We start from the raw sequence: 23,729 nt of genomic DNA on the forward strand, positions 1-23,729 counted from the left end.
TTTTTTGATCTAATAATAAACTAAACTTTAAAACCCCCCATCCTCATACATTTTAATTTAGACTGAACTGGGCACCTTGTAATCTGTGCTTTTTTTAGCTGGGCTGTTTTGATTTACGTGTGTGCTGCACACACTTACATGGTCTGAAACACCTCTATCCTCTGCCTGTGTGAGTGCTGCAAATACCAAGATGTCAGAACTTGGGCCATAATTTATGAAAGCTTTTCAGTGGGGACATGGTTGACTTTACACACATGCTTAGGTTGCACGTGTCACTGACTGGTGTCACCTATCCCTGTGCCTTACCCAAGGCTGTAGCTCTGCAACCCTCTGACACAGCCTGGCTGTCCTTGAATTTGGTGAGGGTTTGGCCAATGATACTGGGGATGGTTTTGTGCGTTTTTGCACTGTGGGAAGAGGCTGGGTGAGGAACTGTGGGCTCACAGAGGACACTCTGGCTGTGTGTGACTGGGACCATCTAGTTCAGCTCCCTGCAATGAGCAGGGACATCTTCAGGTAGGTCAGGCTGCTCAGAGCACTGCCCAATTTGCCCTTGAATGTTTCCAGGGATGGGACATCCACCTCTTCACTGGGCAACCTGGGCCAGTGTTTCACTGCTTTGATTGTAAAAACCTTCCTCCTCCTCCTCTTCTCCCCCATGCCCTTCCAACTCCCGTGCCGACCCCTCATCCTTCTTCATCCGTCTCAAAGAAACCCTTGTGGCTTCTGTGGCTGAAGACTGTTCCGTTCTCTTCCCAAAGGACTTGGAGAGAAATGAATGAACAGATCCAGTTTCCGCGCCGTTATTTGTCGGTGCAAATTCAATCTAGAGCAGCGAGTCCCCGCGGGGTCTGGCGCCCTGCCGGTGCCGGTGCCGGTGCCGGTGCCGGTGCCGGTGCCGGTGCCGGTGCCGGTGCCGATGCCGGTGGGATGCTCGGGCGGAGCTCACGGCCCTGGACCGGTCGGGCTTCTCGCGGTCGCCATGGGAACGGCGGCGGGCGGGGCGCGGGGGGCGGCGGCGGCTGCGGAGCGGCGGCTCCGCTCAACTTCGGCGGAGCGGCGGCGGCGACAGGCGCTGCCCCGGGACGGGAGCGGCACCGCGGTGAGCGGGACGAGCCGGGGACGCCGGCGGGGCGGAGGCGGTGCCCGGCAGAGGGGAGCGCTGTCCTTGAGGCGGAGAGCCCGGGGGCACGGCCGGGGGGAGACGGGAGCGAACCCCGCCGTGCCGCCTGCTGAAAGTCCCCGTGCCCTCAGGTACCTGCGTTCTTCAAAGGGCCGGCTCAGCTGCAGGTTAGAAAATCCCACAAAGTTGTCGTGTTTTGGAGGGACTTTTAAACAGGTGCCGAAGTCCGGCTGAGCCGAGAGGTGCCGGCTCTTTGCCGGGAGGTTGTGTGTGTGGAGGTACCGGACCGAGCCCTAATCGCTCAAAAGCACTGCCGTAAGCCCAGCTGTTCTATCTCGTCACCAGGGCTAATCCATACCCCAGCGTGGGTTTAAGCCTGCTGTGCCAATTTAGAGGGCTTGACTTCAAGCCACGTCCTCCTCCTGGTATCCTCTCCGCTCGCCCTGCGTCCGTCTGTCCGCACAAGCAGCCGGAGCGCTGGTACCAAAGGTGAGGCGGGATGGATGGAAGGGAAGGGAAAGGAAGGGAAGGGGGCCAGGGTGCTCCGACAGCTCTCCCAGGCTGGGCTCGGGCACGGCTGCCTGGATCATGGATAAGCGCTGGGTAACTGATTATGTAAGGACAGGCAATCGAAGAGGAAAGCATGGTTTATGCTGCTTTATGCTTATGCCATTTTAAAAATCTCCTGCCCTACTAAGTGTCTGCGGTGTGGAAGTGCGGTGTTTGTTAGCCCCAGCGAGGTACCACGAAGGTCAGTCTGACAACTTCTGAGTTATGGCAGTGTAACTAAGGGTAGAGCACACTGTGCATCTCCTGGTGCTGATACATTAATAAAAACCTGTGTGAGACTGTTCACTGCTCACAGGGACTGCTCTCTCTGTGCCCGCAGGTGGGACAGGCAGGGTGGAAAGCACGAGATTTCCCAGAGCTCTGCCAATCCTGTGGGTGATCTCGATAATGACAGGCTTAAGTTTTCAGCTGTAAATTTAGCATTCTTCTTTTGGTTGCTAATTTTAGAGCAATGTATATTTTTAAGTAGCTCCTGTCACAATGATCAAACTTTAGCACTGGCCCTAGTATTCTGCAGTACAGAGAAAACTCTCACTACAGGAGTAGTACTGCAGTGAATCAAGGCAGAGTGGGACTTCGGGGACCTTCAGTCAATATTCTTCCTGGTAGATACTGTAACTAAGGTTCAGTCTTGAACAGAAAGGTACAGATGTCTGTTAAACTGCATTCTCACCTTATGTTGCAATGAGTTACTCCTCCTTTTACAGAAGAATCAGTTCTCAGTCTGGATGGAGAATGCACATCTCACCTGCCCATTTGCACAGGACTTAGTCTGGTCTTCGCCCCAATAGTGAATAAAAAACTTCAGAGGACCTGATGACAGGCGGAATATGCCTTTGGGTCAGAGTTTCAATCTCTTTATATAACTCTGTATATGAGTATCTGCAGTGGATGACACTATTAGAATCTGTGACATTACTGCCCCTTTAATAACATCGTGTAGTTAGTAGTAGAATAGAGAAAGATGAGCTGGGGATCTCTCAAAGTTTTAATTCTGAAAGCCTTTTTTATTGGAGCCTTCCATGAGATGCTGTTGCAGCTTTATTGCAGAATACTTTTTCTGGTGGTTTGAATGATTTTAATAACAGAAAAGCTATGGGTCTGTGCTACTTTCTGAACTCTCATTTACACAGCTGAATGAATAGTGAATACTTTACATCCCTCTGTCCTGACTAGAAGCCTGTCTTTGTAGTCTGCAGAGATCAAAGCAAGGTATAGAACTGAAAGTGTGTTTGATCCACCATGGCAAGATCTGAGCAATATATAGGAGTTTTAATAACAAGTCAGTCAAACAGAGCCATTCATCGTGCTTTAACTTCCTGTTTTCTGGAGCTTTAGGTAACAGTTTAGTGTACACTGTATGACAGAGTGCTTTTATGGTTGCTACTAGAAACATTGTTTCTAGCATGAGTGAGAAATAGGCATGAAAATAGTCCTGGTTTTCAACAAAGGGAACTCATCTGCTTTGATAGGTAGATAAACTGCAAAATACTGCTCTGCTTCATGAGCAGATTTAAGTAGAACCCACCCTTTTGCTTCTGCAGGTAACACAAAAATTATCTTCTGTAGAGAGTGCCAGGCATTAGGAGAGCTCCAAGCTATTGGGCCCTTCCTTCACTCTTTCTTTAAGACTGGATTTTTATCTGGAGTTAATCAACTCATTTATTTCGACGAGGCAAATCTGTTTTACATTTGTGCAGTTTGCTGTAGATCATGACCACCTGTTATCTGCTACCTTTTCTTGTGTTTTGGTTTAGTGACTGTTTGCACTGAATTCTTGTTTCTCTACCCCTCTTTCAGTCAAAATGCCGATGTAAAATACAACAGATAGACTTGTTTTCTAGAAGATTGAAGCTCTAAGAATGTATGACGAACTACACAAATGCTGAGAAGAGCAGTACTTTTAGTATGTTCTCAATTTTAAAGGTTTTCATTTAAAAAAACACTATTGTGAGGGCTACCAGCTATAGAAAATGTGATGTATTCACTTATATCATCACTTTTGTGGTATTTCCAGAAGGCTACTCAAACTTTTATTTGGTAAAAATAGTACCACATTTGTTTCTTTTTTGTCCTGCAGCCCCTTTGGTTCTCTCTGACTGCTGTCCTGTCATGTTTACCTAGTGGTGATTTTTAGTCATGCACTTTCACTAAAGGCTTAAGTGACTTGTGACGCTCTGTGGCAGTGACAGCAGAACAAGAGCCAGTCCCTTTCTATAATGCTGACGATGCCAAGCCTGCTGGAGAGAAGTGAATGCAGAAGTGGGGCTGCATGCTGAAAGCAGCACGGCTGTCACACTTCTCCAGGAGCAGAGCTGGGCAGCAGCAGGAGCTGTCAGCCCGGGCCACAGCCCTGCTGGGGACAGACAGGCATGGCCTGGCATGCAAGGGCCTGCTGGGTGCCACAGTGCCCTGTCCCAGCTGGCTTGCTCCTGGACACTGCTGTGAGGTGCTTTTGGCTGTCCTTAAACACCTGCAATCACAAAGACTTGACAATAAGTTTGCATTTTAAAGCACTCACTTCATCCCCTTCACTGCTGTTATTTAAAGCTCCTTGCCACTTGTACCAGGGTCATGTACCTGGAAATGTTTTAACCACTGTGATTTTCAATTTTTTTAGTCCAGAAATAGCTTGTGTCCGTCACAACAGGGGAATCAGTGTGCTTATAAAGCAAAACACAGATTTTCTGCTGTGGTCTATAAGCAGATGCCTGAATGTCCTCCAAAGTTCACTCTCTTTATTTTGCAGGTCAGAATGAGGAATGCTGATGTGCTAATATCATGATATTTGCATTGCTTTTAAATTTCTTGATTGACAAGCTCTACCTACTGCTTTTTCAGCATTAATTGCCTTGTAGCATCTCAGGCCTCAGGCTGAGGTTATAATAATTTCCACTGAGATTACAATCACAGGCAAGTAGCTGTAAACACCTTCCATGTCACTGAGCAAGAAAGGAAATTCCAGACAGATAGGAAGTAGAGTTCTTTGGGCTGTGGTAAGGTAAAATTGTCTATATAGAGAGAATAATGGCAAGTAACTTAAAAACAAAATTTAAAAAAATCACAGAATATCCTGAGTTGGAAGGGACCCACAAGGATCATTGAAGTCTAGCTCCTGTACCTGCACAGGACATCCTGAAGTGTCACACCATGTGCCCAAGAGAGTAGTCCAAATGGTCCTTCAACTCTGACAGGCTTAGTGCTGTGACCTCCCTGAAGAGCCTGTTCCAGTGCCCAGACACCCTTTGGGGAAATAAACTTTTCCTGATAGCCAACCTGAACCTCCCCTGACACAGCTTCAGGCCATTCCCTCTGTTCCTGTCACTGGGCACCACAGAGAAGAAGTCAGTGCCTGCCCCTCTACTTCTCCTTGTGAGAAAGGTGTAGACTGCAGTGTCTCCCCACAGTTTCCTCTTCTTCAGGCTGAACAAACCAGAAAGAAGTGGTGGAGAGCAGAGAAAAGGGATTCTTTTACAAAGCTATGGTGGACTATATAAATAAAATTGAGAAGGTGTTGGCAGCAGTTTCTTAATTAGAAGTTGCTAAGATTATTTGTAACAAAATTAAAATATCTTCCTCACAAGAGAAATAGATTTTGAGGTTCATCTTTGATGCTACTTAATACTACGTCATGCACATAGAGGCAGCAGCATAGCCATGACCACAATTTCTGCCTGAGCAGCTGGTTAAACATTGCATTGGTTAGCACAGAAGATGGGTGTAGCCAAACCAATTTTAATCTACCTATGAGTTGCAGCCCAAGCAGGTACTTGATACCTTCTGGTATATGAAGGACACTGGACTTTCCTGGACAATGTAATCCAAACTTTAGGGAAGAAGTAAATAATTTAAAACCAGTTTTAATGTGCTCTGCAGTTTCACATGATTTCTTTTCCCTGTAACTATGTGTCTTCTAAAAAGTACAATTATGGAGACAATTTGGAGATTTGACCCACTTCAGAAATAAGTTTCTTTGTCTGTTACCCTGTGATCTGGCATGTGAGGAAAAATGCTAAGGGGGTATGCAAGAGCAAATTCTGCTCTCTGACTAGCTGTAAGGAACTACCACCCACAAGAAGGGAGGGAAGGCATTTCCCAGCTCCTCAGCCCAGTTTGTTAGTATGCTTTGACTGGATGATGATGGATTTCCTGGAAATCTGTCTACAGCTGAGTGACAGCCTGTCTAGTGACACCGCTGAATTATGGATTAGGCTCCTATCACCTAACCTCTTTAAGGCTTCTTCTGCTCCTACACAATCACCACACCCCTAAGCAGCACTCCTGGACTGTGATGGCACAGGCAAGCCACAGGAGACTTGTCATACACTGGGCATATCTTTATAGAGAGTCCTATTTTACTCTCATTTTTTTTCGAAAGGAGCATTTCCCAACCTCTGCATACTCCTCCTCTAAGCTGGAGGGCATTACAAGCGGGCAGCCAGGAGAAGGATCAATGCAAAGGAATCTTTTATTCTCAAAAGTTCATTTTCTATGCACTAAACTGTCCCTGCTGATTGACTCATGGTTTACCAAAAAGCAGCCCTGCTGTTACAAGACTTAGCAAGTGATGATCCAGCCTGCAGGATCCTGGAGGAGATTGTGTCTGTCAGGTTGTATGAACAGCCTCTAGCTGGCCAAAAACCAGCCAGAGGGCAGGCCAAGGCAACATGCTCCCTTTGCTGGTAAAAGGGCTGGGAAGGGCTGAGACCCTGTTTAAAGAAGGTGAAAAAACAGATGAGCCTGTGAATGTTGATATTTCTGATGATTCTGTGGTGTGTTCTTTGGAACAAGAAGAGGAAATTACATGGGGAAACATGGGAGAAGGTAAAAATGTGGAAGATGAGGTGAAATCGTTCAAAATATGCCCCGAGAAAAGAATGGAGAAAGCTGCAAAGTCCATGAGGAGAAAAATGCAAGTGTTGCTGACAGTGTAGAGAACAAAAAGGAGTTTTGAAGAAAGACAAAACTAACAGGAAACATTTACATGAAAAACTTCCAGAGGGACTTACTAAAAATTACTAATATTTGAAGCAACCCCTAAGAGACTGTGAGAAAGAGAGAGAGAGGGAGAAAGGTATTCCAGACTTTAGCATATCTAAGGTAAATGTGTGCTTAAAACTCTGTGAGGTGGTTGGTCAGACTTGCAACCAACAGTGAGAGGGGAAGGCTTGTTGTCTTCTAGACAAAGGTCCAGGGTCAATGACAGCAAATTCTCGAAACCCAGATCTGTTTCTGGAGTGGAACTTAGATAAACCCTTCAGAAATTTTGCTTGAGTAACACCAGAGTAGTTCATCAACTGGATTGTGTCAGCTCCCAGGATAGCCTCTTAGAAGGAATTAGAAAATGGACTAATTGTGCAACAGAAAGATCTGTATTCAGCTGGGGCAATGTCTCTTTTAAAAAATAATTTTAATGTGAACACTTGCAAAGTATGAATTTGTCCTTTTCCCCAATAAGAAGGTCAGGCTGTAGCTTTTGCCTTTCTTTAGTTGTCCACATCTTGCCAACAGTCCTTTGAGTTTTTCCACATGGGAAAGCCATTTTGAGTCAGTTAATGATTAGCCTGCCTGTGAACTTTAAATTAAAACCAGCAGCCACAATTAATGGAGCCCACGGTATCTTCTGCAGGCTGCTAAGAGCAGTAGTGGGAAGAGTGGTGGCTTGTTGAGCCTGCTAAATAGAGATGGCCAGTTGCCAGCTCTCAAAAAGAGGAGATGATGGATGAGAGAAGGAAAGGAAACAATCTCATATAAACAAGACTCCCTTAGGAACAGCCAGCACAAGCTGCCAGTGTGCATGAAACGCTTATATGGGATTTTCCTTCATTTGAAAACAGGCCATTTCAACTGCAGGTGAGGTACCTTCCTTCCTTTATATTCTTCTCATCTGGAAGCAGATTTTTAAATGGTAGTCAAGTGAAAGGCCCATTTGGGGTCAGAGGTATCTATGTTCCCATACCAAAAGAAATTCCCAGAGCCTTCTAAAAGCTCTGGGACTGGGCAAAGCTCAGGATCAGCAGACCTTGGTATCAGCAGACAAGGTATCAAAAATATTTTTCTGCTTATTCTCTGTAATACTAATGCTAGGTAAAATGGTTCTCATGCAGAATGCCTTGCTTTGAGGGAGACCTGTGGAACTAAAAACCGTAAGACCAGTAAGAACAGCTGGGGATCAACCAAAATCTGAGTCTCCTTGCTCTCTTTCCCAGTCTGACCACTAAATTCCCCCTCTTGCTCCTCTTCTAATGAAACAGCTGGAGAGCTGGGAATAGCTGGAAGGGCTATTCCTCAGCTTCACAGTTGTAATGCTTTATACTGATTTACCCCTAATGCCACTGAAGTCAGCAGAGGTAAACCAATGTGAGACCAGGTCATAGCCAGAATTAAAATACAGAAGGGCATATTCACCTTCATCAGATAAAGGCACAAATGGAAGTAATAATGGTACCTGTAACAGCTTACAAAAATTACTGTCATCACAGAAGCTGAAAAGAAATAGGAGACTTTAAATTATTCACAACAGCTTGTGGCCTGTTATGCTCCTCACTTTCCTTAGTGATACACAAAGGTGATCAGACCAAGGAAAAGGTCTTCATCCTTAATGATGTGTAAGGTGAGCGGAGACCACCGTGTAGCAGGACCCAGATCCATGTTGGAGCAGCAGGATCACAGACCTGAAGCTGTCAGCACAGCAGTTCCAGCCTGAGTTTGTTCCTGAGTTTCAGATGAATAAGGCAGTGGCAGACGCCGGAGCTCTGTGGTGGTGTGGGAGCTGTTAGCTGGAGTCACCCTGGCGAGGGACACAAACGCAAGGACTGCCTGCTCCTCCTCCTCCAGAGCACAGGGATGAGGCAGGAGCAGGAGTACTTGCAGCAGCTGCTGGCTGTGATGCTGTCACAAGGACAATCCCGGCTGGGGCTCCAGGGCACACGCAGTCACTGCAGGAATCTCTCCTGGAGGAGCACTGGAGACCAGCCCCAGTGCTCCTGTTGATGCAGTCTCAGGAGAGGACCTGTGCCTACATCTGTGACCTGTGGAAGCTTTCAGCCCTTTCATGTCTGCCTTCTGAAGAAACTGGTATTGCTTGCTGGGAGAGGTAGGATATAGGACTAGAGAAACTAGTCCTTTGATGCAGTTTGGAAAACTTCCTTATTCTAGAAAAGCCTAAGCATTAGAGCCTGAAGTAAGTTCAAATATGGGACACTGTAGAGACTATGCAGGTTTTTGGAGCATTTCTTTTAATGGTGTGATGTATTTACATAGTATGAATATTTTTGAAAGAGAACAGACTACTTTATGACAAGTGAATGATGCATGGAAGCATCTTTTCCTTGCAGTCATGGCAGAATCCTATTGATCATTTCTCATCCAGGGAGTCTGGGAGCTCATGGCTCTCAGCTCTAGTGGGAGTACTGTGTAGTTATGAGATTCTGGTGATTTTTATTGTCACTAAAGGCTCTAGCCCCCAAGGTGGAAGCTTAAATCAAAAGCATGTTTTTCCCCATTTCATGTCTGTGTCCCAATAGTGAGGATTTGCTCAGGCCCTGCAGAATCAGGCTCTTTAATCCTCTGCCCTCATGTTAACTTTTGACGCCATGTCCTGATTGGGCTGCTGCCAGGAGTAGCCTTTCTGTAATCCCAGCTGCAATCATTATTTGTGCCACCCCTTCTCCCCAGGGGCTAATGGAAGGGAGCAACAAGGCACGTAAGTGCACTGTGTGAAGAAACAGATGCTGTTTTGCTCCTGTTCAGCTCCCTAGTGCCTGTTTTGGATTCCATTGTGTTTAAATACAAGTACAATAGGTAATAACTTTGTTCCATGCATTGTCCTCCTGAAGGGACAACGTGAAGGGATTGGCTGGGTGGGGAGTTAATTCCATCTTTTTCTGAGCTGATTGATGCAATTTGTTCTGTCTTCTAAGTGCTGGGTAACTCCCCAGCAGCAGAAACCTTTCACTTAGAAGTAATAACAGTTTAAACCTTGATACACTCCTGTTTCCCTCCCAGAGCAGCCTCAGTTCCTTTGGCACTGGGGATGGTGCTGAAGGAGTGCTCCTGCAGCAAAGCAAATAACTGGACTTCAGCTTGTAGAAGGTGGTGTAGTCTCTGCTGCAAGCAGCAGCACATTTGCTAAATAATGGCTAAAGCTCTGCCTGGCCTTGAGCTCAGGCTCCTGTGAGTGCTGCCCAGGCAGGAGCAAGCTCTGCTGCAGCAGCACAGCAAACCTACCCAGGTGTATTTGGTTTGTGTGACAAGGTTTTGGTAGTGATGGGGGCTACAGCAGTGGCTCCTGTGAGACACTGCCAGAAGCTTCCCCCATGTCTGACAAAACAAATGCTGGATGGTTCCAGCAAGCACCCACTGCTGGCAGGGCTGAGCCCATCAGTCCAGGTGGAAGCACCTCTAACAGGTGCTAAGGTCTAACACCTCTAACAGGTCTAAGAAGGGGAAAAAACAAAAGAGCAGTAGCTGCTGGGAGACAGAAGTGAGGATATGGGAGAGCAACAGCTCTAAATACCCCAGGGTCAGTGCAGGAGGTGCCTCAGACAGTGGAGCAGAGATCCCCCCAGCCCATGGTGAAGCCATGGTGAGGCAGCTGTGCCCCTGCAGCCCAGGGAGGTTCAAGGGGATGCAGAGATCCGATGCCAGAGCAGCTGGATGCCCCCCAGAGGCTGTGACTCCATGGGAAGACCACGATGGAAGAGGCTCCTGGCAGGCCCCCATGGAGAGAGGAGCCCATGCTGGAGCAGGCTTGCTGGCAGCACTGGTGACACCATGGGACACCCTCACGGCAGCAGCCTGTTCCGGAAGGATTGCACTCCCTGTGAGAGACCCAGGCTGGAGCAGTTCATGAAGCACGGACACTGGAAAAGTTCATGGAGGATGTCTCCTGTGGGAGGGAGCAAAGGAAGGATGTGAGAAATCCTGCCCCAGAGGAGGAAGGAGCTGCAGAGACAACGTGTAGTGAACTGACCACAACTCCTATTCCTTGTCCCCCTGTACTGCTGGGTGGGAGGAGGTAGAGAATGTGGGAGTAAAGCAGAGCCCAGGTTAAGATTTGGTTTTATTTTTCATTATCTGTGATTTTATTAGTAATAAACTAAGGTACCGAAGTTGAGTCTGTTTTACACCTGACAGTAATTGCTGAGTGATGTCTCTGTCCTTATCTCGAACCATGAGCCTTTAAATTCATTTTCTCTCTCCTGTCCAGCTGGGGAAGGGAGTGATAGAGCAGCTTTGGTGGGCACCAGCTTCAACCCACCACACCAGGCCACTTAATCCTGCCTCTTCTCTAAGGACCTCCCAGCTAGAATGTAGCTCCCAGCAATCCTTTGACTCCAAACTCCTTTGAGTTTTTACAGGTAGGGTTGCTGCAAGGTTGTGTCCTCCCATGAGGGTTCAGCCAGGTGAGCCCAAGCCCCATGTGTGGGCAGGAAAATGCTTCCCCAGCCTAGCCTGGAGGGAGCAAGGTATCCTTGTAACCTGACTTAAGGTGTGAGGACTGTGACTCATTTTAATTACATGGTGAGTGGAAGTTGAGGGAGACGGTGCCTCCTTAGCCTCTGTCTCACCCTCTGAGCAAGCTGGCTGCTACCAATGAGATTTCTCAAGGTGCCCAGTACCAACTATTTCCAAGGGGTTATCCAGCAGCAATTTTAACAACAGACTGGAGGGATGTAGGGGGAAGAATGCTCTTAGCTGAGGTGTGTTAATGATGCCACTATTCTTTTTCTCTCCGTCTCTACCCTGAACCCGCTACCAGCAAGGACACACGGAGCATTATGTCATTGGCATCCTGGTTCAGGTGGAACGAGCCCCCAAACCGCATTTCCCAGAGGAACCCCACAGAGATGGTGGTGGAGACGCTCATGATGGAGCTGAGCTGGCAGATGAAGCAGGCGGAGAAGCAGCAGCGGGAGCGGGAGAACGAATACCGCAAGATCAAGACGGGCGTGGACTACGGCTGGCTGGTCAGCTACCCAAAGCACAGCTACGATATCAGCCCTGGGGAACGCCTGCAGCTGGAGGACATGTGCACCAAAATACACCCCTCCTACTGTGGGCCTGTCATACTCAGGTACAGCAAAAGATGGGATGGTACACACCTTTCCTTTCCCCCTTTCCTCTTCGTGGTGTGTGAGGAGAGAGTGAGAGTTGCTGGGACTAACAGAAGCAAAACTTGGCATCCTGTATCATGAGTCGTGCTGGGATAGTGTTTTTGTGAAAGAAGGGAAATCTAATATTTAAAATCAGTTTAACACAACATCATTCCCTCCAAGAAGTTACAAAATGCCATTTTCCTTAGACATTGGCTTGAGTAATTTATGCTCCTGAGTAGCCAGAGCAGCTTTACCTGCTTGATGAACAGGTACCATCTCGGTATTGTGATGGCTTTCTTTTTGCTTCAGACTTCAGAATCTTAGAGAAATTGAGGTTTAAAGGGACCTCTAGAGGGATGTACTTCCACCTCCTACTTGGAGTAGGGCCACCTTCAAAGTTAGATCAGGTTGCTTAGGACCTTGTCCTCTCCATTGTTGAATATCTCTGAGGACAGAGGTTCCACAGCCTCTGAACAACCTCCTTTGGTGTTTCCCCTTCTCACTGGCGCCTTCATTCCTCAATTTAACCTGTTCAGCAGGTCTATTGAGGCACTTGTCCCTAGTGTCCCCACTAGCCAAAAGGTGCTATTATTTTTTTCAACCTGTGAGCCAGGTGTTCCCAGAGAATGTCTCCCTTCCCTACCCTCCCTCTTCACCCTAGACATGGAGTCATGGGATGCAGGTGGAGCATGTAGATGGCTTGAACAGACAAGTGGTGCTCCTCACTTCTGCAGTGCAGATGTAGACACAGCCTCTTGGGCTTGCTGTTGAGCCTTTCAAGTGCTAGACTTAGGATTGCTGCCTGCCAGCTGAGTGACCTCCTGTGCAAATGCCTGTAGGAATTGATCTAAGCCGGCTGTAGCCTCCAGACTGAAAGGGAAGGGCTCTTTTCCTTTTGGGGTGGTTGTCCTAAGATAAACTCTTGCACTTGGCACAGTGGAGGCAAACTTGGCGAAGTGAGGAATGATGACTCTGAAGGGCACCTTAGCCAAAGCAAAGCTGTGAAATAGGCCTTTATGATCAACTTCCCCTGTTCAAACACATCCTTCAGCTGGGATCAGAGTGAACACAGTCCTTGCAGGACATACACAAGAGGGCTCTCAGCACCCTGCAGTGCCTCACTGCATAAGCTGGCTCCTGTTTCCCCTTGAACAAATGAACCTACGGCCTCTGAATTGCAACTGTAAAAGTGCTGGAAATCGCTGGTCCTTCTGTCTTACAGTGCATGCAGCCAGGAAAGAATGCCAAAATTACCCCTCTAGCCTTCATCTTCCCTGGGGCTGAACCTTGGAAACAACCTGGCACACAGAGTCATGATGGCAGAAACAGAGATTTGGGATCATTCAGTGACCAAGACCTCTCCAGTGAAAATCCGCTGGGAACAGCACCTACCTTGTATTTGTATAACTCCAAGCTCTGCTGTAAACAAGCCACTTCAAACCCCTGGGATTTAGAGCTATCTTTACCATCTCCAGGGCCACTGAGCAGGGCCTGCCTGGCAAACAGGTTATTTCCATGACAGCAGGATTCAGTTGCTGGAGCAGGGATGCCCCAAGGTTCATCCTCTTCAGGAAAGTATTAAGCTGAGCCATGTACAACTTGCTGCTCTGCTGTTTTTTGGGGTTTTTTTTAATTTTTTTTAAATTGAGACAGATCATGCAAGATGTGTGATTTCAGTGCAGCTTGTAATGGTTGTTCACTGTTGTTCAGGATTCAGCATACTGATGGCAGTAGATAAATGCACTCAGCAACGTTGGTGGACTCTGTGTGGGCATAATTGAAAAAGGCTAAAACCATCCTCTTAAAACTCCTCTTACAAATAGGGTGCTGTCATAAATTGTATTACACTATGATTCAAGAAGTGGCATGTTTTACAGAGCTTGCATAGTTAGCAGAGCCACACTAAAAAAAAAAAAAAGGAGGATTTCATAACCTGTGTTGTTTCAGTTCTGTGATTGAGTAGGGACTATCACAGCCACAAAAATGGTGGAACTGGTTTGGGTCAAAGGTCTGGCTGAGCTCTATGTGCAGTGTGTATGTGACAGAGCAGCCAGTGGCATCAGTGTAAGGAAAACAGCAAAGGACAAGGAAACAAGTCCAACAGTAGGGACAATTACAGCACCTCAAATATAGCATCCAACTTACTGTGCCTTGTAATGGGAGACTTTTGGAGCCTTCTGTCCATAATTGGCTGATGTGGCTTTTTTTGTTTCAATTGTTTAGTTTGTGGGGGCTTTTCTCCTTTTGAGCACATGTAAATGTTCAATGTTTTTTAACTTTTTTTTTTTTTTTAACATTTTGGCACTCTGTGGCAGAGTTTCACTCCTGAACTATACCTCTGTTACAAAAAACTGTGTTTTGCTTGTCTTAAGCTAATGTTTCTTATTTTTATTCAATAATCCTTTCATCTTGTGTTGGAAATGCTAAGAATTGACCCCTCTTCTTTTCTACCTTCTAACTGAGAGCTCTGTCATTACATGGAATTTTCATTGCTGATGAGGAAACAAAGAAAAAGAATGAGGCTTGTGAAAATATACAGGAGAAAGAAAGACCCTGAATTTAAATGAAAGACAGGCAAAATTGGATAAATTCTCTTCTCTGAAAGTGAGATAAGATGGAGATTTTAGTAACTTCCCCAAAATTCCACAAGATGAGTATAATAGGAATGCAATGAAACCTCCATATTTCCAAAGAAGTACTTTAATAGCAAGATCATTGCACTGGTGATGTTTTCTCTCGAGTACTCTGTGACTTCCTAATATGTAGCAGCTTTTAGAAAAATCTTCCACCAAAAAAAGTCTGTGAGCTTGCATTGGGAAATTCAAATGCAGAGTATGTACCCTACTGAAGTCCTTGGTTCTGACTGAAATAGTAAGTTTGATCCTTTCCCTTCCATTTTAGACATTTGAAGAGCTGAGGTCCTTTTTGAAGTCCTTTTTGCACTCGACAAGCACGTAATTCTTAAATAACTCAAGTAGCAGGCATCTTGCAAGACTGCAGAGTTTGTTTTGTTTGTGTCATGCAAGGTCTCCTTCTTTGTGAGACTCCGAGTTCAGAGTCAAAGCCAGAAGAAAACATTTTTATGTGAGTTGGCAGAGATGTCACTTCATTCTCTAAAGGTCTAAATGATTATCTAAATTGTCCTTTTCTGTGGGTACATCCTCATTTGCTGAGAGGCAAAGTTTCTCCAAATTTGTTTCTTTAGATGTGGAGGAGGCTGGAAAGGAGCACTTCACAAATGAGAGTGTTTTTTTCAGATCCAGATTGCCTACTTTGTGTTTGGGGTCAATAGAAACTTCTCTTTGAGTCTCTTGGAATTCTGGAAGGATTCAAATACACTGCAAATAGCATCAGATATCTGGAGACTTTGATTCATCTCATGCAAATAAAGCCATTGCATTCAGGAGTAACTTAGCTTTAGGTTACTGGGTTAGAGATTGCTGCCTATTTAAAATTAAATCCTGGAGCCAGCTGAAGGAAATGACAGTGATTTTGGGGAGGCCTGTAGTACCTAACTGCCATGGTTAAACTGAACAAGCAGAATAGTATGTTGCCAATAAAGAATCCTAGATTTTCCCCATCTTTACACAGAGCTTTAGCCCTAGTCAGAGCTAGTTAAAGCCTATTTAATTTCTTTCAGTTTCAGAAAAAGTGAAACTGTTGGTTTCTGTCATCCTTTGCCCAGAGGGAAACAAAAAAAACTCCCTAGTATGGAAATGTAAACCTGCATTTTGGTGATCTGAGTTGTTATCAATATCACAGGCTAAGGTCTGTAATTTTCTAAGGATTGTGTATAGCTGAAGTGGCCTTCCTAGTAAGCTTGAATGTAAGACAAATTACTAAAATCAGAAATGGAATTATTTACAATTACGAGCTACGTTTGAGGTGATGTGATATAAGTGTTGCAATTAGTGTGAATGCTGTAATTCTTTGGGACACTTCTCTAGCAAAGCTGTTTGTAGCTTTACCCTATCACCAGAAAAATACAGATTCAGGAGTCAGCAGCTAATTATTAGCACTAAGCAAACCCACATTTTCTTTGAATGACTAAATCTACTTAGAGCTCCTCATTCAGATGGGCACTCAGGAATACCCTGAACTATAAGCACATTGTTTAAGTCCACGGAGTTCCACTGGATTTAACAGGTCTTTAAAGTTCAGGCTCTACTTAGGGAACCTGCTGTACAGGGGACCTACAGAATAACACAGGCAGGTGACAGTGCTTTAAAAAGCAGTGCCAGTATGAGCCAAGCACGTCCGAATTCTTGAAATCTGACAGCCCTGGAAAGCAATGGAAGGCTCACAGTTTAAGTAACAGATTTGTTTGAACTGAGATTCAAACACTGCCTGGACTGGGGAATGTGCTCATCCCTGTGTATGCCTACACATCCTCCCCAGATCCATGCTGGTTCGAGGTGAGCTTTTGTCACGTCTCAGACTGTGTGACTTGCATGATGGATTCCAGGATAGCTACCAGCAGTTCCATAGCTTGAGCCACAATAAGATAGAGAGATCTGCTTTTATGATGAGTAAGGAAACCCTGTTGAGGTGTTTCTGGACAGGTTTGTGCAGTTGCCTAGTTTGAAACTATCCCATGCAAAAGTGTAAGGGTGTTAACCTGTGCTAGAAGACAAGTGAGCCTTGTGCAATTTTGTGTTCTTAACCCCACTGGGCAGCTTTGTGTGGATTTGTTTCCCAAGATACAAGGCCATATTCCTTGATTCCAGTGGTTTTCTGTTTTTGTACACTGGGTGTTTTGTGCAGAGGGCAGCTGGATCGTGCAGCACATCAGCTGGTGGTCACTGATGCCTGGGGAAGATGGCTTTGGTTATGTGTAAGTGCCTGCAGCAAAAACATCTTTTTCTGATACACAGACTGGTTTAGCTGGAGCTCAGCCCTGATAACCTGTCCGTCTTTTCTGTTGAGAAATATTTGTGGTGTGCACTCCTTTTGGACTTCCTACATGAGCTGTCCCTTACACCAACACACTGGTACTGAAGTTGGGTGGGCATTAATAAAAGGGTGAAGTTAGTTCATCCTATTAGGGGAGAGAAAAGGATCCCCTTTCCCTTTCCATCAGAATGAGGGTGGCTTTTCATTGTGTGTCTGGTAGATAGTCTTTTGGATTGCTTTCTCTTTGTTTCTTAGACCTGCTCAATTCCTTATGAAGTACTTTTGATTTTGGTCCTGAAAAGTCAGAGGTAAATCTCAACATCAGAGTTGACAAAACTAAGAGGAGTGCAAACAGGCAGATAGCTGTGCAGGTGGAAAGTTACCCTGATTTCAGAAAATTATTTCAGCTGGATTGGTTGGGAGTGTTACCAGCAGCACAGGGCATTAGCATTAGAGCTCTCTGCTCAGGGGGTATATTTGCTTTCATATCATCCATTTCCCCTCTTGTTCCCAGAGCCAGGCACTGCCCAGTAATAGCTTGATACATGCTGCTCCCTGCTCTGGAGCCACAATCCAGCAGCATGACACACAGCCTCTGAAAGTGGCAGTGAGGAGGCCTTTCGGGTGCACAATTGCAAACAAAAAAGAGGAGGATGTAATGATACATATGTATATGTACACACATAATATGACAGCACCTCTCTTTAAAACACATATTGAGATAAAATAAGAGAATGACTCATTTTAGTTCACCACTGCAATAGAAATCCTTTGAAGATGCTTTCTCTGGTATAATAATAAGAATGTTGTGAAGACTTGAGTTTCTATGGACTCACCTGTCTATGCTTCAAATAGGATAAAGGGAAAAATGTATTTATTGTGAAAACTGTATTTTGGGCTCTTTGATAACACAGCTGAAGTGCCTCCTCAGAAGACAGAAAGGAAGTTTTCAATGTCAGCAAATCCCAGTTCCTGCTGTTGTCTGCTAACCCTCAGCAAGAGATCGTCTCTTGCCCTTCCAGGCTCTGCACAATTCAGTTTGGCATCACTGTGTCAGTACTTAAATACCAGCATGAACTGCAGCACCTTCAAGGCTTTTTGCACCCGAATGTTCCAAGTTTAGAGGTTTTTGGTGAGGGAGTAGAGGAGGGAGATTAAAAATTCATCCAACTGAAACAGTTAAGGAACATTTTGGTGACTTTGGAAGGTTTTGTATCAAACTGCTCTGGCTTGGCCTTGGAAGGGACTGGTGCTTCTGCTGACACCAAGTTCCCTCAGAAAGCGACACTGATGTCTCCACAACTGTACCTGTAGCTGCCAGTACTTGCTGGGAGAGAAATATCTGGGATACAGCAGGACGTCAAGATGTGTGTCCAATTTCAAGCCTCCAAAGTCGGAGTCAAAATATATAAATGTACAAAAAGTCCTTCTGGTTTCTCTTTGGCTTATTTTCTGTCCTTATTATCCTGGGCATCCTTTGGAACACCATTAAGCAATGCAATTCCCTGTGTGCTAAATTCCTTCTTATGTTCCTGGGGCTTTTCAAAGACCCAAGAGGCAATATCTTACTCTATCAGCTTCTGCTGTATTAGGTTTATTTAAATACAGTCCTCCTGTTTTCCATCCTTGTTAAGTTCTGTTGGAAAAAATAATCAAAATGCTTACCTGATACACTTTAGCTTCCCTGAAGAACAAATACCTGGATTTTAGTGAAGTACTAGTTTACCTCTATGTCTGCTTGCAAGTTTAATTTTTATGTTAAGAACTGATTACTTATTAGAAGAGTAGCCATATTATGATCTGTCACAAATGCATACTATTACAGAACAATCAGAATATCTACATAACCCGTGTGTGAGCTTGGGAACAGATCCCACACTCTCCAGGCTGGGGACAATTCACCCAGCAAAGTGTAAGGAATGGCATGATCTCTTCATTGCCCAGCCAGTGGCTCACTCAGTGGCTTCAAGAAAGCCATTCTGCCCTGCATCTTATCTTCCTCATCTGCAAAATAAACAGTGGTGGTGCTTCACTTCCTTGGTATTAAGCTAGCTTAAAAAATTTCAAAAACCTCCATTTTGAGCTCTTTGCTGAGAAAGGCTCTGAAGTAATTCAGAGTTATCTAATTGGGTACAGCATCATACTGACAACCAAGATGTTTTCAGCTGAGACAGTCCATTATGTTACAGAAATCCATAGGAAGATGAAACACCACTTCACTGAAGGTTGAATACTGAAAGACTACCAAAGAAAGTGACTGGATTTTCCTTTGTCTAGAGACCATTGGGTAATGCTATCGGGAACAAGAATGGAAAACAGGGGAAGTCTAGTGGGGCTTTCCCTGGTCTACCTTGAGCTTCTGGTAAGCTGCAGTTCAGGGACTACCTCGAGCAATGACGTGCATTTGGACAATCATGTTTAATCAGCAGTGATGAGGACATTTTCCACAAACTTGTCCAATAATTTTGTTTCTTAAGCTATTGGTAGCACTGAATTCTGGTTTAATAGGTGTTGTGTGAAAAGAGCACTTCCTTCTGTTTCAAACTTGCCTTCTAGTTTTGTTTGATTCTCCCTATTATTTCTTGTGCTTATGAGAATCAGTGATTCATCGCTTCCTTGCATTCCCTGGCTTGCTTGTGATTTTAGAGACCTTGGGCAGATCTTCATGGCCCCTCCTTGTTGTTGTTCCCTGCAGTCCAGGGAGTCCCATTTAGCAGGAAAGTGCAAGTTCCAAGCCCAGCACAGCGACTTGGCAGCAATCCATAATTTGATGTTTTTAATCAAAGCTGTGCCCTGACTGTGCTTCCAGGTTCAGGCAAGTCGTGGCGGAGTACGAACCAGAAGCTCAGGAAGTATCCCGGCTCTTCCGCTCCGTCCTGCAGGAAGCTGCTGAGAAGATCAAAGAGGAGGAAGAGGCCAAGAAGCTTGCAAGGCAATGGAACACAAAGAACAGAACCAGCCTCTCCTTAACAACATTTAAATCTCGGTCCAGGATTTCCCCATTCATCAGTGACATCAAGACCATCTCTGAGGATGTGGAACGGGGCACCCAGCCCAACAGGAGGGTTTGGAGCATGCCAGAATTTCGGAACACCAAGGATTTCTGACTCTATACTGAATAAGGTTTTTAGACACTGATCTTTCAAAATCCCACTTAACCCTTTTTTAACTCTACTGTTTCTTCTTTTTTCCACCTCTCTTTTCCTGCCTGTCTCTGTCTTGGAAGTTGTGTCTGTAGTAACCGCTGCTGATGCCTGCAGTCTGTGACACCATTTATTACCAAACATGATAGCCTTTCCTTTAACTCAGTAGCTATTCAGTAACCTTAAGGGCAAGGCTCACTTATTATCCCATTTTTATTACTGCTTTCTTGTGGAAAATGAATTAGTTTTGCTACGTCTGTCTTCTCCCTTTCCCCTCCAGCCTGGATGTAGTTATCTATAAAAACTTTTGGCTCACGCTACTGGGAGCTGCTGGCTGGACCAATCTTGCTGAAAGCAAGACAGTCACTTAAATGAGTGAGGTTTGCAGGATTGGGCTTGTGAGTTAAAGCTAGTATCTGATTTGGAACTGAACTTCCTTTTCCAGCTAATAGCCTTCCTCAATGCTACAACAAACTTCACAGGTAACCTCAGCACTGCTCTTGATCCGCTTTTTTGCTGACAGTTCACAATCCAACATGAGTAGAAACAAATTCAAACTTTCTGAGATTAAAGACCAATCATGTTCCACAACCACCAGTTTATGCATGTTCAAGTTTCTTGGGTACTTTCTCTTTTCTGCAGGCAGAACCCCCTGAACCTCACACCTGCAGAGCAGATAGAAATTTATCAACCTGCTGTGTAGATACACAGGTGGATACCTCAGTGCTGTGTCAAGTGCTGTTCTGGGGCCTCAGTACTCTGTATTCCACCCTATACACCACAAACAAATCAGTGGGCTGAAATTAATGTTTATGACCAAGGCTGAAAGAGGGCTAAAGTAGAGTATCCATGTAAAGGGAAGGATGAAGGGACTCAGCATTCATCTCCATGAATGTACAGTGGCAACTGTTGAGATCATCTGAGCTTTTGCTGCTGTAAGTGACTGAAGTGCTCTGGCAGATTAAGGCTCTTCTGAGACCTTGAAGAGACAGGAAAATGCCACTAAGGAAAAGCTGCTCAGGCCCTAGCTCAGCATCTGTAGGGAGAGCTCTCACCAGCAAAGTGAACAGTAGGGCACTCTGTGAAAGTCAAGTGTCCTGCAGAGAACCCAGGGGCTAGGATGCTTCATGGTGGCCAAGGGGAGATGGGGAATGAAGAGAGGGGTTTGCTTGTATGACTGGCTTTTGGGGAATCATCTCAGTGGTGTATAGCCTCCTGGAGGACCCTGTAGCTTTGTTGTTCTTTTGTCCGTTTCCAGCTATTTTTCCCTGGGGATCTTTGCAACAGCATGTGGGTTCTACAGCCAAGATTAAAACCCTTTGAAGCTGTGCCAACTCTGGGAAGAATTCCAGTACATGAAATCTATCCTGGACTAGAAATGTGCAGTTTCTTCCAGAGATGGAAGAAGGCAACATAAAACAAAGATCAAGATCAACCCCCTAAGAGCTCTCTGAGACTCGGATTCTGACTCTTCCTCTCTCCCCTCTGGGCTATGTAAGATTGAAGACAAGGAGACAAGGCTTTCTTACTAGCACCAGGCTGCAGTTTCTATCCCTTGGTAAACATTGCTGCCAGCAACCCTCCTAGGGACAGAAAGCAGCTCACTTTTAATCAGAAAGTCAGGGCTTCCAAATACAGCATCCAGTTTGGGACAGGCTATTTCAACTCTAGGTCACTGATGGAGAGTTTAAAGCCTTCTGGCAATCAGCTTAGTGTTTTTCAGCCATATGTCCTTGTGAAGTAATGTGATTGCATATATGAAGTAAAAACCAAGGCTTGACATACTTAGCATAGCCTTAGCTGTATAGAAGATGTAGGATCTCTAGCAAGAGGTCACCACAATTTGCAGAAACAATTCTTGTTTGGAAAAGAGTCAGCCATATTTTTTTAATATATTTGCAAGCTGGTGTACTGAAAACTGAGATGAGTTCATGATATTCATGCTGCAGCTCTGTATTCATTTTATTTGCACTTATGTTCTGTTTGACACCTTCAGTATTGACCACATCGATGTGATGTTGGATGGACTGCTGGGAGACACGGGACATTCTGACACGCTGCCACAAAGCTCTTTGTTACAGCACAGTGTCAGTACTATGCTCACTCTTGCTTAAGGAGAATCAGCAGTAAGTAACTCCCTGCAGCAATGTGCTAAGCCAAGGAAATCACTGAAGGGTGTTCACACTATCACAGCAGCCTGTGATCCTGCTGTGCCCTTCATTAACAACTTCCAGCTGGCAGACAGTGCTCTTGTGAGACAGATCTGACCTTTGGTCAAAGCTCTGCATGCTATGGTGGCAGGCTGTGGCAGTGCTTGTGACAGTTGTTTTGCCTCAACTTACCTATCATTTCTAATTCCACAATAAAACATAATCCAAACTCTTAAACAGTATCACTCTCCCTGTACCACTTCTGGAAGTTACACTAGGCTCATAGTAGGATTTGATGATAGAGGAATATTCAGATACCAATCTCTGAGAGATCTATTCTTACTCCATGCTATCTAGTACTCTTACAGGGGTAGAAGTTGTACCACATTTACCTGCAGCCAGCTGCTTGAAGACTGACTGTGAGCTCCTGCATTGTGCATGCAGCAGCAGGTACTGAGGCAGAGCTGGGAAGTGATCAGGGTGCACGACTGCTGCACTGCTTGTGGTGCTCATTTTTCTTAGAAATGCTGTAGACTGAACCTTAAATGATCCTTTGGTCTCAGCATGCAGCAACAACTATGCACTCATGTTTGCTTTGTCCTAATTCCACATTTGGCATGGTTAAATTAGTGTCAGTTCAAATAAGGAACATGAAACTCCCAACTGTCCCCACCTACTGTGCTACAGTCCGTGGCACTGGGCACACACAGCAGCTAACCAGATTGTTTCTGGCTAAAGCCAACCCAAATGATCCATTGCAGGTGGCTCACAAACCACAGACCAAATAAACTCTCATGAAAATTGTGTAGTGTGAAGATCAGGTCCTCGTTGGTAACTGTCTCACTCTACAGCTCTGCTCCTTCTGGGCCGCACTACTTGCTAGTGTAGAAAAACAAAACCAAAAAAATCTTGATGAGACCCTCTGATCTGATTTAGCATCTCCTGAGAGCTCATCCTGTGTCTTAATTCCTTAAGGAGAATGAAACATTAACTAGCAGCACATCGTCACTAACAAGCAGAAGTGAACCAAACAAGAATTGTTCTAAATCCTCAAACATTCTTTCAGAACTGAGCAAGGCTTTTGGTATCAGCTCAGAGAACCACTGTTGCCCTGTTGCTGACAGTGTTGTGCTGTCCAAAGGACACTGGCACACCCAGGAAAAAGCAGTCCTAGACTTGCTATACCTTCTAATAAGTAATGGCAGCAGCTCAGCCACACTGCTCAGCTTCCAGGGGCTAGCACTCCTCAGAGCCACAACTCTCCTGAGGGAGGCTGTGCAGCCCTGCTCCTGTGGCTTCTAAAGATGAGCCTGGCCATGGGCTGTGTCAGTCAGAAAGGATGTGCAGGCAGGAGCTGAGGTTCCTCACCCACATCAGCACACAGTTCAGACAGCTGTCATGCCATGGGGAATTGGAGTAAGCTCCGAGGGAAATACCTGTCTGCTGACACTGCACTGTTTATACATTTCAACACGGAACCTTGGAGAATTAAAGCAAAGCTGTGGAATATAAACCAATTTATTTATACTTGTTGTCTTTAATTAAAGATCTCCTGAAATATAATCTGTCTATATCTAGCCAAACATGACAGCTGTTCCACCACCCTACTGTGTATGTATCAAAGCAGGAAGGCATGAATGGTAAAGGCACTTGCTCAAAACAAAAAACCTCCATCCTCTCTCTACAGGCTACACATGCAACTGCACACTTTCTATCTTGCTACTGCTACAATCAGATCTCAAGATACAAG

At 45.3% G+C, this 23,729-nt stretch overlaps 1 protein-coding gene across 3 annotated transcripts; it reads left to right on the top strand.

The window, feature by feature from the left end:
- Positions 1-1,134: 1,134 nt before the first annotated feature.
- On the top strand, positions 1,135-22,216 carry RD3 (RD3 regulator of GUCY2D). Of its 3 annotated transcripts, XM_014876926.2 has the most exons (4): positions 1,154-1,290; positions 1,469-1,612; positions 11,457-11,771; positions 19,496-22,216. In XM_014876926.2, the coding sequence occupies exons 3-4, from the start codon at positions 11,476-11,478 to the stop codon at positions 19,791-19,793; spliced, it is 594 nt and encodes a 197-aa protein (XP_014732412.1). In that variant the 5' UTR covers positions 1,154-1,290; positions 1,469-1,612; positions 11,457-11,475; the 3' UTR covers positions 19,794-22,216. The 3 variants fall into 3 exon arrangements, with proteins under 3 accessions (XP_014732413.1, XP_014732412.1, XP_088017328.1); XM_014876927.2 differs by lacking the exon at positions 1,469-1,612 and having other exon boundaries at positions 1,135-1,290; XM_088161202.1 differs by lacking the exon at positions 1,469-1,612 and having other exon boundaries at positions 1,234-1,254.
- Positions 22,217-23,729: the final 1,513 nt, after the last annotated feature.

This window comes from Sturnus vulgaris, chromosome 3, assembly GCF_052056855.1.
Source record: "Sturnus vulgaris isolate bStuVul1 chromosome 3, bStuVul1.hap1, whole genome shotgun sequence".
Classification (NCBI taxonomy): Eukaryota; Metazoa; Chordata; class Aves; order Passeriformes; family Sturnidae; genus Sturnus; species Sturnus vulgaris.

Excerpts from the sequence above, each read along its gene's own strand:
- RD3 (XM_014876927.2), top strand. The coding sequence starts at position 11,476 with ATGTCATTGGCATCCTGGTTCAGGTGGAACGAGCCCCCAAACCGCATT. Across the intron at positions 11,772-19,495 it reads TGTGGGCCTGTCATACTCAG|GTTCAGGCAAGTCGTGGCGG; the intron begins GTACAGCAAAAG and ends CTGTGCTTCCAG.